The sequence below is a fragment of the Nanorana parkeri genome, unplaced genomic scaffold (genome assembly GCF_000935625.1).
Source record: "Nanorana parkeri isolate BGI_ZX_2015 unplaced genomic scaffold, ASM93562v1 scaffold55, whole genome shotgun sequence".
In the NCBI taxonomy this organism is placed as follows: Eukaryota; Metazoa; Chordata; class Amphibia; order Anura; family Dicroglossidae; genus Nanorana; species Nanorana parkeri.
In genome coordinates, this window is record NW_017306323.1 from 855,471 (window position 1) to 873,451 (window position 17,981).

The following is a 17,981-nucleotide window of genomic DNA, read 5'->3' on the forward strand; positions in this document are numbered from 1 at the left end:
CCTCATTGGCCTACCATTACACAGGATATCCCCCTTCAGTCTATCATGAATGCAGCTGCTAGACTCATCCACCTGACCAACCGCTCAGTGTCTATTAACACTTACAAAGCCATCCAGAACTCTGCCCCCGGCTATATCTCAAACCTTGTCTCAAAATATCACCCTGACCATCCTCTCTGCTCATCCCAAGACCTCCTGCTATCCAGCTCCCTTGTCAACTCCTCCCATGCTCGCCTCCAGGACTTCTTCAGAGTCTCTCCAATTCTCTGGAACTCTTTACCTCAACCTATCCGTCTATCTCCCACCTTGACTGCCTTTAGGCATTCCCTAAAGACTCATCTCTTTAGGAAAGCCTATGCCGCCTCAACCTAACTACTGAACCATCACGTTCTCAAACAATTTATCCCCACACACCTACCTCCTCATGTATCACTTCTCCCTTCCTTATAGATAGCAAGCTCTCAGGGACAGGGCCCTCCTTACCATCTTGTCTTGAATTGTATTGTGATTATAATATCTTCCTTATATTGTAAAGCGCTGCGCAAACTGTTGCCGCTATATAAATCCTATGTAATAATAATAATAATAATAATATATCTAATGTATTACATTTGCATATACCCATCACACTATCATGTTTATAAGTTCCTACTGATCCTATTTAATACAGCCATGTAAAAAACAGTTGTAATACTACAGTGGGCAGTAATCAATATTTAAGGATTGAGGTTTCAACTCTGATCTTACTTCACATGACAGATATGCTATAAAAAATGCTTACATGAACAAGCTTCTACTGTGTTATATGGCTGGATCTTGTCCTACATTATATGGCACTCTCTGGCTGTATAATATATATATACTCTTAAACTGCATGTTTGACTATAAATAAGTTGGAATCCAGGTCTTCCCTTATGCCTGAGCTATAAAAGTAAAGCCATTAGGTAATTACTGGTACTGAGGCAGGGCTGTAGCTACCATGGGGCGAGTGAGGCACTCGCCTCAGGCGCTGATGAGAGGTGGTACAGCCAGGGCCGGCCTGGCTGCGCCCCCTCGCCTCTGTTGCCATGGCAAGCACAGGGCGCCATGGGAACAGGGGCACCATGCAGCCACAGCTCGGCAGGGAGGAGCGGCACAGGCTCCAGCTTCTCCTCGGATCCCCGCTGCTCTCCTCCGCATGAAGGCGGGGGCGCATGACGTCACATGATGCTACACGTGTGCGGCGTTGGGTGACATCACCCGTCTGTTGGGGGGGCACAATTTTCTGTTCTTGCCTCGGGTGCAAAAGGAGCTAGCTACGGCTCTGTACTGAGGTGTAAAGTAATATGGTGCCATAGCAGGATAGTGCTTATACTTAACCCACTCAACCTGTTTTTCAACTGTTCTTGGTATCTGAAGAATGAAATATTTTTCAGTTGATCTCAGCTATCAGGAAGTTATACTCCCTTAAGTAAACAGGGCATGTAATGACAAAAGCAGGGTTTTATAATTTCTTCCAGAAATTAAAGACACTATAATTCATTAACACAGCTCACTGCTAGTAATTTGCTTGTCACATTAAAGCTGAACTGCAGGCACAACAACTTTAATTTAAATATATTCCTCAGTAGTCACCAAGGATATAAATCTACTTTGTGTGCACAGATTGGCTTTGCAATCACAGGTGTTACCTTGTAAAAGTAGTGGTGACATCATCTCTGTGCTGTGCACAGCCTGTGCAGAGAGCAGAGCTGTAAGAGGGAACCAACAGCCCCACGCACTACAGGCTGATGGGGACAGAGCAAAGAGAAGTAAAATTGATTTTTTAAGGGGTCATGGGGATAGAGCAGGCTATGGCAGAAAATACTCCCAATGCATTAGCATTGACATTCCTTTTGTGATCCAGATCAGTGCATTTGCACTTACAGTCATGGTCAAAAATATTGGCACCCCTGCATTTCTGTCAGATAATGCACCACTTTGCGCAGAAAATTGTTGCATTTAAAAATGTTTAGGCCTTCTCATGTTTATTTCTTTTGATTGTATTGGTATGACACAAAAAAGTGGAGAAAAAAAAGGCAAACTAATGCAGTCCAAGCAAAACGCCAAAAAATAGACTGGACTAAATTATTGGCACCCTCAATTAATATTTGGTAGCACAGCCCTTGTGAAAAAATAACTGAAATCAATCGCTTCCTGTAACTATCAATGAGGTTCTTGCACCTCTCTGCAGGAGTTTTGGACCGCTCTTCTTTCACCAACTGCTCCAGGTCTCTCAGATTGGAAGTTCCTTTTCCCAACTCATTGCTGGCCAGTCCAGTATTCTCCAGCGCTTTGTCTGAAATAAATTCTGGGTGCTTTTTGATGTGTGCTTTGGGTCATTGTCCTGCTGTAGAACCCATGACCTCTGACAGAGACCCAACTTTCTGACACTGGGCCCTACATTGCACCCTAGAATTCTTTGGTAGTCTTCAGATTTCATAATGCCATACACATAGTCAAGACATCCAGTGCCTGAAGCAGCAAAACATCAGTGACCCCCCACCACGTGTGACTGTAGGGACTGTGTTGTCTTCTCTTTCTGAAAACAGTGGAATGATGGGCTTTACCAAAAAGCTGTAATTTTGTTTCGTCTGTTAACAGCACATTTTCTCCCAAAAGGAGTTTGGCCCAATAAAGGACAAAAATGGGAGGTTAGTCACAGACGTCAGGGAAAGGGCGGAGGCGCTAAATACTTTTTTCTCGTCGGTATTCAACAAGGAAAAAGACGGGTTTAATGTACATGATAAAACACAAAATGTAACAAGAAATACACCTGAGTGGTTGACTGAAACTGGGATACAACATAGGCTTAAACTACTAAATGCAAATAAAGCATTAGGACTTGATAATCTACATCCCAAGGTAGTCAACAAGGAGATAACGAGACCATTATTCCTCATTTTTAAGGAATCCGTAATGGCTGGCAGAGTGCCAAGCGACTGGCGAAAGGCTAATGTGGTACCTATATTCAAAAAAGGGTCAAAATGCCAACCGGGGAACTATAGACCAGCTAGTCTGACATGCATAATATGTAAACTGTTAAACGGAATTATTAAGGACTACTTAGTGGAATTCGTCCGGGATCATGGCATAATAACTAGGGCTGGTACTAATTAAAATTTTCGTGTTCGATTAATCGAATGTTTTTAAATCGATGAATCGATTAATGTTGATTAATTATAACGCACATACAGATACAACTACATTGGCCTATAAACATACAGCACAGCAATGAAGTAATACAATGAACTAGGATAACACTAATCCAGCACATCATTAATCCCACGTGCCCCACTCAATGTTGCCGCCGCCTGAGTGGGGCACGTGAGATTAATAACGTGCTGGATTAGTGTGATCCTAGTTCATTTTATTACTTCATTGCTGTGCTGTATGTGTAAATGACATCGATGTCCGTTACGTCAAAGGGACTCCCGGAAGCCGGCGGAGAGGTGAGTGTTTTCATTAGCGATCAAAATAATTTTAATCGATCAAAAAGTTTAACGATTGATCGAGAAATTAATCGTTAATTTCCGCAGCCCTAATAATAACCGATAACCAGCATGGATTTAGGAAGGATCGTTCTTGCCAGACCAACCTGCTAACGTTTTACAAAGAGGTGAGTAGAGATCTGGATGGAGGGAGGACGGTGGACGTAGTATATCTGGACTTTGCCAAAGCATTTGATACGGTGCCACATAAACACTTGTTATACAAGCTAAGGGCTATTGGCATAGATGAATTAGTGTGCACGTAGATAGAAAACTGGCTAAAGGAACGTGTACAAAGAGTATCGATAAATGGCACCTTTTCAGACTGGGCTGAAGTCAGTGGCGTGCCCCAGGGTTCTGTGCTGGGCCCCATGATTTTTAACCTGTTTATTAATGATATCGGGAAGGGATTGAGTAGCCATGTCTCAGTGTTTGCTGATGATACAAAAATTGGGAGGGTAATAGACACGGATTTAGACATTGTAACATTACATGAGGACCTGGATAAACTCGGGGAATGGGCAACTGTATGGCAGATGAAGTTCAATGTCGATAAATGCAAGGTAATGCGCTTTGGAGTTAAAAATAGGCAAATGGACACACTTATGGGTGTGCCAGTAGGGAAGTCGGAAACGGAGAAGGATTTGGGGGTCATTATAGACCGCAGACTGAAGAACAGCTCGCAGTGCCAGACTGCTGTAAACAAAGCAAGTAGACTCCTGTCTTGCATTAAGAAGGGAATCTATTGCAGGGATCAGTCTATAATTTTGCCACTTTACAGATCACTGGGTCGGCAATATCTCAAATATGCGGTCCAGTTTTGGTAACCGATACTCAGAAAAGATGTCCTTGAGCTGGAAAAAATCCAATCAAATTCATTAAGGGGTTCGAAGACCTGAACTATGAAACAAGGTTGTTAAAATTAGATATGTTCTCTTTGGAGGTTAGGAGATTAAGGGGGGGCATGATTTTCTTGTATAAACTGTTCAACGGCGACAGCAACATTATTAACAAACAATTTACGGTTAGCTCCATAACAAAGACCAGAGGGCACCACCACAATTGGTAGAAAAAAAATTATACACATGGATCGCAGGGGGTTCTTCACAGTTAGAGCGGTTAGGGTCTGGAACTCTCTGCCGCAGGAAGTGATTTCAGCTAAGAGTGTGGAATCATTCAAGGAACTCCTGGACGAGTTCCTTGGAGACCATAACATAAAGGGGTACAAGTACTCTTAAGAGCAAAATCACACACGCACACACCTGCTCAAACAGAAATGCATAAACGCAATAGTTTGGACTTGAGGGACTTGTGTCTTTATTCAACCTCAAATACTATGTAACTATGTAACATGGCAGAGCTGCACGTGAGTGAGATGGTAATTTGAGGCGAACAGCACTGCATCCAAATCCCAAAGCACCCACCTACCTCTTACCCCCGCAGGGCACTAGGTCCAGCAGGTCTGGCCCTGGCTACGCCCCCTCGCAGCTGCGCCCGAGGAGAGTGCCTCACTCGCCTCACCCTTCTTTCGGCCCTGAGTGGAGCTCACATTGTTTTACAGGCTAACCTCATTTCCTTCACTGTAAAAAGCCTATTTATTATAGAGCTCAACAGCTGAAGTTAAATTTCCACAACTGACAGATTATCTAACTCATCCCTGTCCCTGTCTGCCTGTTCAGATGTTCCTACAAAGTTTCAATAAGAAAAAGGGAATCTGTAAACAAGCAGCTTCTGCTGTGCTCTCCCTTTAGAAACACTGAACTGTCATGAGTGAACCCTAAATGTTTATTTGTAAAACAAAGATTGTTATATAAATAGGTAAAACAGAACATCCGTATAAAACTCAAAAACTTTCAAATCAAATTGAATTTTAAAAAAATATTATAATTCCATTTCTATTACCCCCAGAATGCTTTGCAGAAACCAGTGTGCTAGGTGCTTCCAGTATTAAAGGTTTGTTTAAAACAAAGATTTTACATGCACAATAAAAAAAATATATTAACAGTTTACAATTTTGCAAACTTTAAAAACGAACATGAAACTGACCACAATTATTATGATCTCCTTTTAAGTGAAGTAAGAATATCAGGAAGTGATAACTAATTGGTCTCTATGGTTTACTGCATTTGACATTGCTCTTTGAGTACTTACCAAGTTGAACTGTTGTTGTAGTTTCTCATTTGCATAATTGATGCAGAACTGTTCAAAACTATTGACTTCAAATGTTTCAAACCTGCATTGAAGAGATTTATGTTTTAATACATTAAACCCTAATTTGTAGTGTTGTGTAGTGTGCGGAAGAGTTAACATTTCTATAAGGTTCTTTTTTCTGTTTGTGACTGTACTGGGGAGATTTTCCCTCATATCCTGTCCCCATGATGCCTTTATAGGTCGTGGTGCAGCCGTCACCAGGACAGGAACGCCAACACAAAAATAAATATTTATAGAGGTGGGGGGTGAGACATCTATTGTCTGCCACATGCAATGCTGTTTTAACACCTCTCTCTGGGCAGGTTAATAACACCTCCTAGCTCCAATTATGCAAATGCAATCAACACCTGGTTGTGACTAACAGATTATGTGGCTTGGCACAACATTCACAGATAGTTTTTGTACACGTCATTCTGAATTGAGAAAGCTGGTTGGATGACCAGCGAAATGTCTTCAAGAAAAATATAGCAAGTCCTAAATATCTTTAGGTTTAGCAATAGCTGGCACAAACATTTAAGCTCACCATATATGATACAATCTGGCCATACAATCTCTATACAATCAAATTTAGATCTACCAGAACTATGCAATATGAGAACCTACCTAATCTATCCTATCAATGTATATGCAGTCAGGCAGGTTCTGGCACAACATACTTAGGTAGATCTAAAGGAGATTGCACAATCAGACTGTAATGGGTGTGCCGAGCTTCACAACAGAACTCTTGGTTAACAATTACCCCCAGTGCCCTTTTTTTAAGCAAATTATTTATAAATGTTTTCCTTAAGTCTTCAAACTGGTCTGGTGACATCACAGATCCTTTAGTACGGTAGTGCCCAGCCCAGGGGGCAGGTCCATGGCAGCCTGGGCTCAGAGGAAGTGGGTTGTATGAGATTGGCAGAAAGGAATTGCTGTGAGGGACAGCTCTGGATGAAAAGAAAGTGTTTTTGTTTAATTTTTTTCTATAGCTAGACTATAACTTTTTGTAACTGGAGTTCTGTTTTCATGTTATGCATGTTATGCATTTATTAAAGTATAATTAAATCTTTCCTTTAACTTTGTATTTAGCTGTTTGTTTGCAGCTCGACTATAATTGTGTCAGGCAGTTTGGCTGAGACACCATTAGAGCTGCAGCTAACGATTATTTTCAAAATCGATTAGTTAGCCGATTATTAGGTTCGATTAATCGGTTAATCGGATAAACAATAAAATAAAGTTTAAAAAATGGCTCCATTGATAGGACTACTAGTTTGTATTGAGGTTGTAGTCCATCACAGGAGCAAGCTTGGAGCGGTGGAAGTAAAAAAGAAAAAAGATAGTGTGGTGTGCAATATAGTGAAATGGAAAGTGTAAAATTATACAGCAATGCATGCAGAATGGCACCGGCTATAGAGGACTACAAAACCCAGCAAAAGCAAATCAGTAGTGGGTGGAAGACATACTAAAGACATGTTTGGCTCCTGTCTAAATCAGCTCTGTGCGCATGTGAGATAGGGACCTTAGATTGTAAGCTCCTTGAGTTCAGTGACTGATGTGAAAGTGCAACTCTGTAAAGAGCTGCGTAAATTGTTGGCGCTATAAAAATACCAGTTATACGTATATAATAAATAAATGAAAAGAGGCAAGGACCTACTGAAACACCTACTTCAGGAACTTTCCCCCCTAAAGAGTCTCAGTAACAAAATATCCTGTTTAGATTTTGCACTGATTTGAGTACACAGAAATCTGAATAAAATAAAATAGTTTCCCCAATATAACTTAATTAATGAGCTCAATAAAACTTGAAAAGGTTATGTCGATAGGAAGAAAACAATAAGCTATATTTACCCATAGATATCAAGCACTCCAATAAATGTATGCTGTTTTCCTGGGAACCTTAGGGCTTTATTGATTTTTTCAATTAAAAAGTCAAAGAGATGAGAATAGATCTTCTTAGCCAGAGCATCCTTGCCATATTCAGCCTGATGTTTTGTCATGGGCTTGATGACGGTGTCTGATGTTGTGGCTATTTTCCGATTACAAAGCCATAGTGCCACTTTTTCTGGGTCGAGGTCCAGCAGTTCACAAAATATCTGCAGATGCTTGTCACTTTTCTACAAAGGTAAGTGAACAGCAGTTGGAGTAAATTCCTTAAAATGTAGAAAGTGGGATGTACCTATAGCAATGATGGCAATAACAGCTACATTGATTATTCAGAATTAAAACCCAAATCAAATAACAGGTGCATGCACTGATATTGTTTCAGCACTGCTCTCACCAAGACTTCTCTCAAAAGCAATGATATACTCATCAATTTTTTTATAAAGATATCTAAAGTTTAAAGAACAATTATCAAATATAAAAATCTTATTTCCCAACATTTCAAAATGAACACAGCTATTTGTCTAGTGGACACCAGAATGCTTAGGAAAGCATACGTGGCAATTTGGACCATCCATGGCCCGAACGTTACTCAGAATTGCTGTTTGTGAATGACAGCATTATATGAAAATGCCTGATGCAGCTCACTGCCCATATAAGTGACCCGTTGTTGCATCTATTTCATTACCAAGGTCTTCTTTCTCAAGCCAGTAAAGGTGTAATGAAAAAAAACAAAAAAAAATTACACCTTTACTGGCTTGAGAAAGAGGAATAAATATGCTTGAAACGCGTTGCCTCCACTTCCCCTTACACCTGCACCATTCCACACCGCTATTGTTCTCTGCTCTCCCCATCTCATTGCTCCCGCACAGTATCCCCTGTTTTCCCCTCCACAGAGCACCTTCCAGCTGCTGCTTTGCCCAATTAGCCAGCGTGCAGCTCCCACCCCACCTCTCCACAAGCATCTTTCAACTGATGCCCCGCTGCTCTCTCAAGACCAGCTGTGAGCTGGCTCCTGCCTTCTTTCAACACCTTCTAGCTACCGCTCTGCAAGGCTGTCCAGCGTGAGGCTCCATCCTCCTCACATAAGTACATCCAACTGCCGTCCTGCCTTTTAATGACCACTGCATGAGCACTTGCTTCACCCAGCATGATCCAGCTGCCACTCTGTGGCAGCTGGATCAGACAGTACACTGGAGAGAACACCGCCACAGCTGCATCCTGCAGGGTTTGGGACCCCCCCCCACAGCATCACCAGATCACCAGATGGGCACGTTTTACCACATATTTCTGTGAGTGTATTTGCACAAATTTTATTTAATATATGTTTACAGTGTCATACGATCAGGGCGCCAGTCATCTTTTCTCTGTGCTAACATCTCCAGAGGTGCTGATTCGTTTGACTGATCACCTCAACTGACCAAGGATTCATCAGAGAAAAGAGCATTACACTCTGTCACATTGTGAGTGCAACACGCCACCTTTTGCCATTTCATCCCCCTGCCATCTGTCATTGCAGTAGGTCGTGGCGCTCTTTTGTCTTTCCATTTTTATATAAACTCTGCTACTACCAACTGCCTTCAGAAGCAAAAGAGTACATGAATTGAGTCCAACTGTCTGCTATTTAAGTCTCACATGATGCTAAAATAGACACGCCTTTTTCTGGAAGGCCCTGGATTTCATTGGAGAAAATATCTAAACAAAGTTTTTGTTAAAGGCAATTGAGCAATCTTGGATATAGTATGGTTGAAATGCCTATTAGGGTTGGGTTATAAAAAATATCCATTATTTAAAAAAATGCAAACATAATAGCATAACCGCAAGCCTGCATGCATGGGGCCACCCATCTCAGTGACCCAGTGACAGAAACATAAACCAATGGTAACTCTGAAGTTGCTGGTTGAGATCTACAACCCAGATAGGAGAACCTGTCCACTGGAAAACTTAAAATGGGGCGCACCACAAAGTTTTATGGAAGTGTAATATTTAAAAACCCACACCTCCGTGAATGGGGTACTGGATTTATAATGAAACAGCAGAAAATATAACATGTAAAGTGGAGGTAGCTTCTCCATATAAAGCTACAAGAACAAATAAAACCAACTTTCTTCATCTATCCTGGATATAAAAACACTTGTTGCCAAAATCCAACCTGTCACTTTATCTGATATTTTTTTAACTGAGAAATGTTTCATAGGCCAAGCAAAAGTTTATTATTGGATTAGTAGCAGTACTTTAATTTACAATAGCTTGGATTTCTTACATTGACTGATGACTTGTCATCATTAACTCGCTTGATCTGTATGTTTCCCAGATGCAAGATAGCCGCTAGAACCTTGAAGACATCCATCTGAAAGTCAACATTGAAACCTAAACATTGTGCCAATTGCCACAAAGAAAGAAGGGAATCTAGGTTAATCTGGTAACAAATAACATTCTTACTTTGTTTTACTGGGAAAAAAACTGTCCACATAAATCCATGAAATTACCAAAAAGTCATAAGTTCTTCAAGTAATAAAATCAAAAGTAATATGAACATAGAAAAAAATAAGAAACAACAACATTTATATTATAAATAAATGGTCACAGTAACAAACAGGAAGCTAGATAACAAAAAAGTTGGAACACTATCAACCCTCTCTGCTTACACCAATAAGATCAGCTATTTAATTGGCTTCATGCTCTAACTTGATAGGTTTAAATTGGAAAATGATGACAAACAGAAAGGTAGCAGATAAGCTTGCTTTATGGCTTTCATAGCTGTAAATCCTTCAAGTATTTCTTCAAGATGATCATTGTCTAGTCCTTTCTGTGTATGCAACATGTACAAAAGTTGCTTGATTCTTGAATTTTGGGTGATATTAATTTTCATTACTATGCTACTGAAGCTACAAACCAGTTTTCATTTAATGCATCTAATTTTTTTTACATTCTTACCTAGTAAGTGAAATGTTTTTTGTGTGTCTATCATGTCTTTTCTGTCATTGACACCATCAATTTCTATACAGCCGCTCATACTTGTGTAGTTGAAGTTGTCTGCACTCGCTAGAAGTACAATACATAAATACATATGTAAAACATCAATGCAAATAATTATTAGTGGAACAAATCCTGACAGAAGTATAAATTGTAGTTTAAGGTCTTACACCTCATGCACACAGGCCGCTTTGCGTTAAACACAAGAGAAGTTTTCCGGGAAATATAAACAACTTTTATGCTTCCCAGATTACTTTTTGCTTTGTTTAGCTGTTTCTGGGCTTAGCTGCATTTAGACACGTTTAGCCGTGTTTACACGCATTTACACATGTTTCGGTGCGTTTAGCTGTGTAAAACTAAGCTAAACGGCCCCTGGACGCAGCAAATTCTTGTTTGTTTAAACTGAGCTAAACTGAATGCACCTAGACGCTGCAAAGCATCACAGGTGTGTTTAGAATTGAGCTCCAAATGCACCCGGACTCATGTATTTTCATTTCTATGTGTATGAGGTCTTAAAAATAACGTACTACATAAGAGTGGTTAGAACAAGATTCTTGCATTACAATTACTAGCCAGAAATTCCTATTTCTCTATTCCTTTCTCTAAGCGCTTTTGTTACATGGGGCCTGACCTCTAAGCTAAGTCCCAGCAGCTGTTATTTCCTTGTCCTATGAAAGTGTTCTCATTGGGCAGTAAGGCAATCTCAGTGAACAGGGGACTGACAGTTGGTTCTAAAAGCAGGCAAAGTAAAACTGAACCATAGAGGTACACAGAAGGAGGTTTTCTGGTTAATAAAGACAGTGGTGGGCATATTGTGGTACCTACTTTTTGGTATATATTTTTTCTTTTAATAGTTAAAGTAGCTTACGGTATCATTTGAAACTTCTAAGGAGTCACTTTCCTAAAAATTCCTTGTATACCATTTTTCTGCTCCCTTCCATGCTCCTTTGCACCTTTTCCTGTTTGAAAAGGGCCAATCAGAAGTAGGGATTACCTGACTGTGGCAGCTAGGAGGAATTGGGCACAGCCACAGCATACATTAGGGACACTAGGTAACAGGTATAAGTCCTGTCAATATGTATTAAAATACTAGTTTCTAGACATGCAAATGTTGTTTAGTTCTGAATGGATATTCATACGAATTTCATTAAATTTGTAAATTCGGATGCATCTGAAATTCCGAATTTGAATGCGCCCGAAATGTGAACGAATCTGAATGTCCGTTTAACGAAATTCGGATCTGACCAGACTTCATTTAAAACCAAACTAAATTGGACATGTGACTGTACTTTGGCCAATCAAATTTTTTTATTTTTTTGGCTGTTAGGGGTTGCTTTATAGGTGACTTCCTTCTAAAACAAAAAAATTTGACTGTTCCGGAATGAAACTTCGGATGGATCAGAAATCCGAATAATGAACCGAATCAAATTTCGGATCCTAAATCCAAAAATCTAGACAAATAAAAATCGAAATCAATACGAAATGAAACAATTTTCTTGCGGGGTTACATTTCTACTAGTTTCTCAGTTTTTCCCGGAGCCCATTTTCAAAAGCATGTAATTTGCTGATTTTTATACATACTCAAATGAAGGTTCTTGAATTCAGGCAGGGAAGCTGATGCACAGAGCTGATAAAATATGTGATAATTCCTTTCATTTTCAGACTAAAAAAAGAAAATAGACTTTAAAATCAACATAAACTAAAATTCAGAGCATAACATATATATTTTAATATTTTCTATTGTTGTCACCTGAAACACTACTCTGGACTTCTCCAAAAGATATGTTCTGAGATTCGCACCAATTATTTGGTATCTTCTGTCAAAACTAATTTCAGTGTATTTTCCAAATCGACTACTGTTATCATTTCGTGTGGTTTTTGCATTTCCTATAGCCTATGATAAAAAGAACAAATACATTTAAAGATTTAGGCTTTAAGGAAAACATTTTCCTAACGAGCCACTTTGACAAACGGAAAACATTATTTTACAGTATAAGTACACAATATCTAAAGATATGTATGGGAAACCATGGCTTCTACGTGAGCTACGATTTCAATTCAAATTTGCAGTTCCAAGTCCATGTTGGATATTTTAATTATAATTGGCTACAGAAACATGACCGCACCAAAACATATAGTGCATTCACTGAGAACTGGCAAAAACAGAAATATGCTAGTAAATTTTTTTTTTTTCTGGGTGCAAAAACTATGCTAAGCCTATAAAGCCTATTGAGTCTAAATTAACTCAACACCCACTAGCCAAAAAAAATGATTTTTTAAAATATTGTGGCAGCAGGCAGATGGGGATGTCTGTATTCAATTGTATGAAGGGAGTTATTCCTCTAGGGGGAAAGTGTTGAGAGGGCTGGAGGCTTGGAGGTAACAAGCCCAGATGAAGCTAGCTGGCTTGTTAGGGCCTCTACAAGAAGTCCCAGCCTCCTAAGTGAGGAGCCCCACCCTAGAACCAGCCTGTGTGTCTGGGGAGCAGACAGCCTGAGTGGCAATCCGCCTGTGTGGCCAGAAGTTTTGAGGTAACGGAACCACCTGAAGTCGGTAAGACTGAATAATGAGCGTTTGACAGAAAATGGTTCTTTATGTTTGAAAACCCCTGCGAGGGAACGCCTGTGTGGACTTTTCTTTTGAGTTGTGCATTAATAAAAGTGGGCAAAGAAGCCCTTAAAAACTGAAGAGCGAGTGGCGGTGTCCTTAATGTGGTACCGTTTGGAGCGAATCCTCACAATATATTTAAGTGTAAATTAGATTGCTAAACAGCCCACGCAGTTTTAAATAGTAATATAAAGCAAACCACTTTGTTAATACCTTTTTTTTCTTTGTTTACAAGCGGTCACATGACTCGCCAATCGGCCAATTTACCAGCGCCATACATCCCAGTTGCTGTCACTCAAACAGTGCAGGGATGGGCCAGCCTGAGCAGCATATAGACGTGTCGTACCCCCTGTGTAAAAGGCAGAGACAGACGTGAACTGGTCTCTCCTTTTGTGGTGGGTGTGCGTACATAACCCCACACACATATCAAAAATATAACACTTTGGGGTAATATACACTTTAACACTTTAAATATCCTATAATGTTATATAGCCCAAAAATGCAAGTACATTTAAAAAATAGGAATGTACTAATATAATAATATATGTCGTATAACATATTCAGTGTTGTGTCAAATTACCTCTGTAATTGGGTTGGATGCCAGTACTCTGTCCTCCATATTAGCCTTACTGCTTGATTTACTCACTGTGGCAAAGTAGCGCATAGCATATCTTGCTGAAACTGTCTTTCCAGCTCCAGATTCTCCACTAACAATAATGGACTGGTTCCTATTATTCCTGGTCATTGGATGAAATTCATAAAAAAATAAGCAATACAAACTTCACAAGGTTCTTACATCTCTCTACTCTATCCACAACTAGATGAAAAAAAAGTTAGGTTGGAGTTATAATTGACTAATACTGCGTGACTGAGAAATATTAATATAATTAACACATTGAAATGTTTTTTCTTGCAGAGTTGAAGACAACCATTAATATTCGTAATTAAGCAGGTAAGGCAATAGTAAAATATACTTTCATTAAGATAAGGGTCCCGTTTGCTTATTACAAATAATTTCCAGAAAATTCTACTGGGGACCCAGATCGCTTTTCAATGAATCAGTCCCCCACCAGTTCCGGCAGATCAAGCATTAGGGTCTATGTACATAGATATTTGTGTTTTGCTGGGTTTATGGAACATTTCTGGAATGTTTGAATTGGATCTTATGCAGCTTTATTGGGAGCACACATACATATTGCATATGATAGTTTTAAAATCTTGAAAACAAAAACCTACAATAAGAGCCACCATTGCTTATCACCTTCCAAAAACAAGTCTGAAGTCTTGCATAGCCAAAACTGATTTTGAAAATCTTTGAAGCGCGGTCATTTTTTATTATTCCCATGGGACCCCAAAAGTTTGGGGTCCTTACCACCCTTATTATAATCAGTCTATCTGCTGGCAAATATATATTATAACTAGGGATGTCCCGATACCGATGCTAGCATTGGAATCGGGCCCGATACAGGGCATTTTGACAAGTACTTGCGCTATGTTTTTTTTTTTTTCTTCTTACTTACCTCGCCGAGCGTCGCGTCACTGCTGCTCCGGTGGGCGGCGCTCCGAGCGGGGTCATCTGGCAGTCTCCGGATGAAAAAGTGGCATCGGGACATCCCTAATTATAACTTAAATGGAAGATCTTGAGTCTGTATTCTGCAGCCTCTTTGAAAACAACAATAGTCCAACTGCTGTTTATAGAGAGCAGTAGATTAACTAAATCCCCAGGCATAGTTTTGGTGTCGGTGTTCATAACCTATAGGTTCTCACACATACAGTATCTCACAGAAGTGAGTACACCCCTCACATTTTTGTAAATATTTTATTATATCATTTCATGTGACGACACTGAAGAAATTACACTTTGCTACAATGTACAGTAGTGAGTGTACAGCTTGTATATCAGTGTACATTTGCTGTCCCCTCAAAATAACTCAACACACAGCCATTTAATGTCTAATCTGCGTGCACTCAACTTCTTTGGTCGACCATGGCGAGGCCTGTTCTGATTGGAACCTGTCCTGTTAAACGGCTGTATGGTCTTGGCCACCATGCTGCAGCTCAGTTTCAGGGTCTTGGTAATCTTCTTATAGCCTAGGCCATCTTTATGTAGAGCAACAACTCTTTTTTTCAGATCCGCAGAGTTCTTTGCCATGAGGTGCCATGTTGAACTTCCAGTGACCAGTATGAGAGAGTGAGAGTGGCAACACCAAATTTAACACACCTGCTCCCCATTCACACCTGAAACCTTGTAACTAATGAGTCACATAACACCGGGGAGGGAAAATGGCTAATTGGGCCCAATTTGGACATTTTCACTTGGGGTGTACTCACTTTTGTTGCCAGCGGTTTAGACATTAATGGCTGTGTTGAGTTATTTTGAGGGGACAGCAAATGTACACTGATATACAAGCTGTACACTCACTACTTTACATTGTAGCAAAGTGTATCTGTGTCGTCACATGAAATGATATAATAAAATATTTACAAAAATGTGAGGGGTGTACTCACTTCTGTGAGATACTGTACACACGCACACACACAATATATAGTGAATTACAGGGTGAAGTGTAAAAGAAATCTTCTTAGGATCAAAAACATTAAACATTCCAGGTGTCCCACAGATACCTGGCCATCTGCTTGTATGCCTCTTCTGCAACTGCAAATATATGTGGGTCCATGTCGCCCATATTTTGCCCACTGTATGCATGGATAATTGCATCTCCGTATATTGGAATTTCTTTATAAGGATTGATTGCAACCAAGATAATACCTGCAGGAAAAAGGTAAGTTGTTAGTAGATACGTACATTTAAGGGCATCAAAAAGACAAATAGTCCTGCTGTCTACTATCTTTTTTGTTCTTATCAAAGTGTAAACTACAGCCTCTTGTCTTATGATATTCTCCTGACACATTTCTACTTGCCCAGAGACTGGCCTTTAAAAAATTAGTTTGTGTCTGAATCTAGGCTGGTCAACTAGAGGTGCTGCTTGTGCCATCCTGCCTGCCTTGTGAAAATATGAAATGTGTATTCTAACCAGTCTCATATATCATATCTCCTGCTGACAATGGTCTATACATTTTTTCCAAAGAAGTAGTACAGCTGGCTGTGCCACAGCTCTTTCGTGCTGCCAATTGTTGTATAATTTCTATTCAATTTGATCTTGGGGGTCCTGAAGTAGTGTTCCCAATCTCAACTGATGTCCTTAAACCTGGGTGAGGTCCAGAGGTTAGGTAAAGAACATTATATGAAAGGTCAGTCTGCAGTCCCATATGCATCTTTTGCCAGTTCCCAGGCAAATTAAGTGATAATATTGTGTTCTAAGTATTAAAGGTATATCTCCATCCGTTAAAAATAACAAATTTGCCAGCAACTGAGCTGCAAAATACTTTACACTGTATAAAAGATCCATCTCTAATTCTCAATATCTAAAGTCATATTCCCAGCTAATGAGGGTCCACTTTCTAACCCTTGGGAGACATTAAAAAACAAATAAACCCCTTAAACGCCAGCAAAAACAACCTTAATCTTGACTTTCTCGTTCATTCCAATGCATTTAGGCAAGATGGCAATATTTTGCAGAAAATTTGGTTAAGCAAAAACCTTCAGTTTCACTCATCGCTACTCCTCACAAAATTTAATGAAGTATATATACACATCCTGCCATCTGCAATGCGCAGCTACCTTGGCAAAAAAATGCCCATTAGTTGGAGAAGGATTTGACCCAAACCAACATCTTTGCTGCACTAGTATAAACATGGTTAAAAAAAAGTCCTGCTTTCAGTTTTAAATGAGACATGAAAGGGGATCCAGCATGTGCTGCATGTATTTTTTTACAAGGAAGTATGGTCTAGCTAGCAAATAGACTTGGTCCTTGGAAGTTTTATTTAGGTTACATCTTATTTTATCCTTCTGAATCAATCACTGTAACCACATGAAAAATAAGCACCCATCAGTGCTGCTCCAGGATGGTCCACTTAACGCCGCTCACTGGGTGCACATGGGGGCTTGCAAGTGGCAATACATGAAGTACAAATGCGGGTAATCTCGGCACTCCAAAGATCAGTGTCTAATCTTTCATTTATCAATCAGCATATAGCAAATAGACTGTAACGTGTTTCATACTCTAACTCTGCGGTGCATCACAGAGTTCTATGATTTAGCCCAAGTTTGTGTGAAACGCATTACATATGTTAGTCTGTGATATTTGCTGTATGCCAATGGATGAATTAAAGATTACACATTGATCTTTGGAGTGCCAAGATCCCCTGCTATTATTAACATAAAAAAGAAAGCAACTTTTAAAGGGTTATTCACAAAGCTAGCCGAAGGATCAGTCGTAGCTGCGGCAGTAGAACCGAAGGGCTGCTGTACGGGCTATTCACTATAGCCCGTAGTGCTCTCGAAGCTGGCCGAGCGGTTCGGCCAAGACAAAGGCATATGCTTCGGCTCGACTGAGGCGAAGTGAAACCCGAAGCGGGACGAGCGGCCGGCCATTGGCCGGCTGAAAGCCTTGCAACTGACAGCTGGACGGAACCAGCAGCGATCTCACGGATGGCTCCGCCCAGTTGTTATTCATTGGCCGGGACCTGCTAGGAGACTCTGGCAGGTGCCATATGCAGATAATTCAGGAGATCTCTAGCCTCATCTCGGCTTTTACTCCCAGCCGCAGATATATGCCTTTGCTGAACACATGCTTATCTGTAGTGGTGGTAAATAGGAAATTTGGGTGGAGCTAGCTGGCACTGCTAGCTCCGCCCAATTGTTTCTTTATTCTTTTTTCAATTTCTTTTCTCTTTCTTCAATAATCTTTCTTTTTT

General features: G+C 40.1%; 1 protein-coding gene across 1 annotated transcript in view; it reads right to left on the reverse strand.

Annotated features, from left to right (window-relative positions):
- MYO5C (myosin VC) overlaps positions 1-17,981 on the reverse strand; it is a 103,299-nt gene that overhangs the window by 60,034 nt on the left and 25,284 nt on the right. The window contains exons 4-11 of the mRNA XM_018575964.1: positions 15,789-15,933; positions 13,744-13,900; positions 12,307-12,450; positions 12,138-12,219; positions 10,518-10,625; positions 9,844-9,950; positions 7,548-7,813; positions 5,661-5,742 (exon numbers count right to left, since the gene is read on the reverse strand). Of these exons, the coding sequence (XP_018431466.1) occupies positions 5,661-5,742; positions 7,548-7,813; positions 9,844-9,950; positions 10,518-10,625; positions 12,138-12,219; positions 12,307-12,450; positions 13,744-13,900; positions 15,789-15,933 (1,091 nt within the window). The remainder of the gene's footprint in view (positions 1-5,660; positions 5,743-7,547; positions 7,814-9,843; positions 9,951-10,517; positions 10,626-12,137; positions 12,220-12,306; positions 12,451-13,743; positions 13,901-15,788; positions 15,934-17,981) is intronic.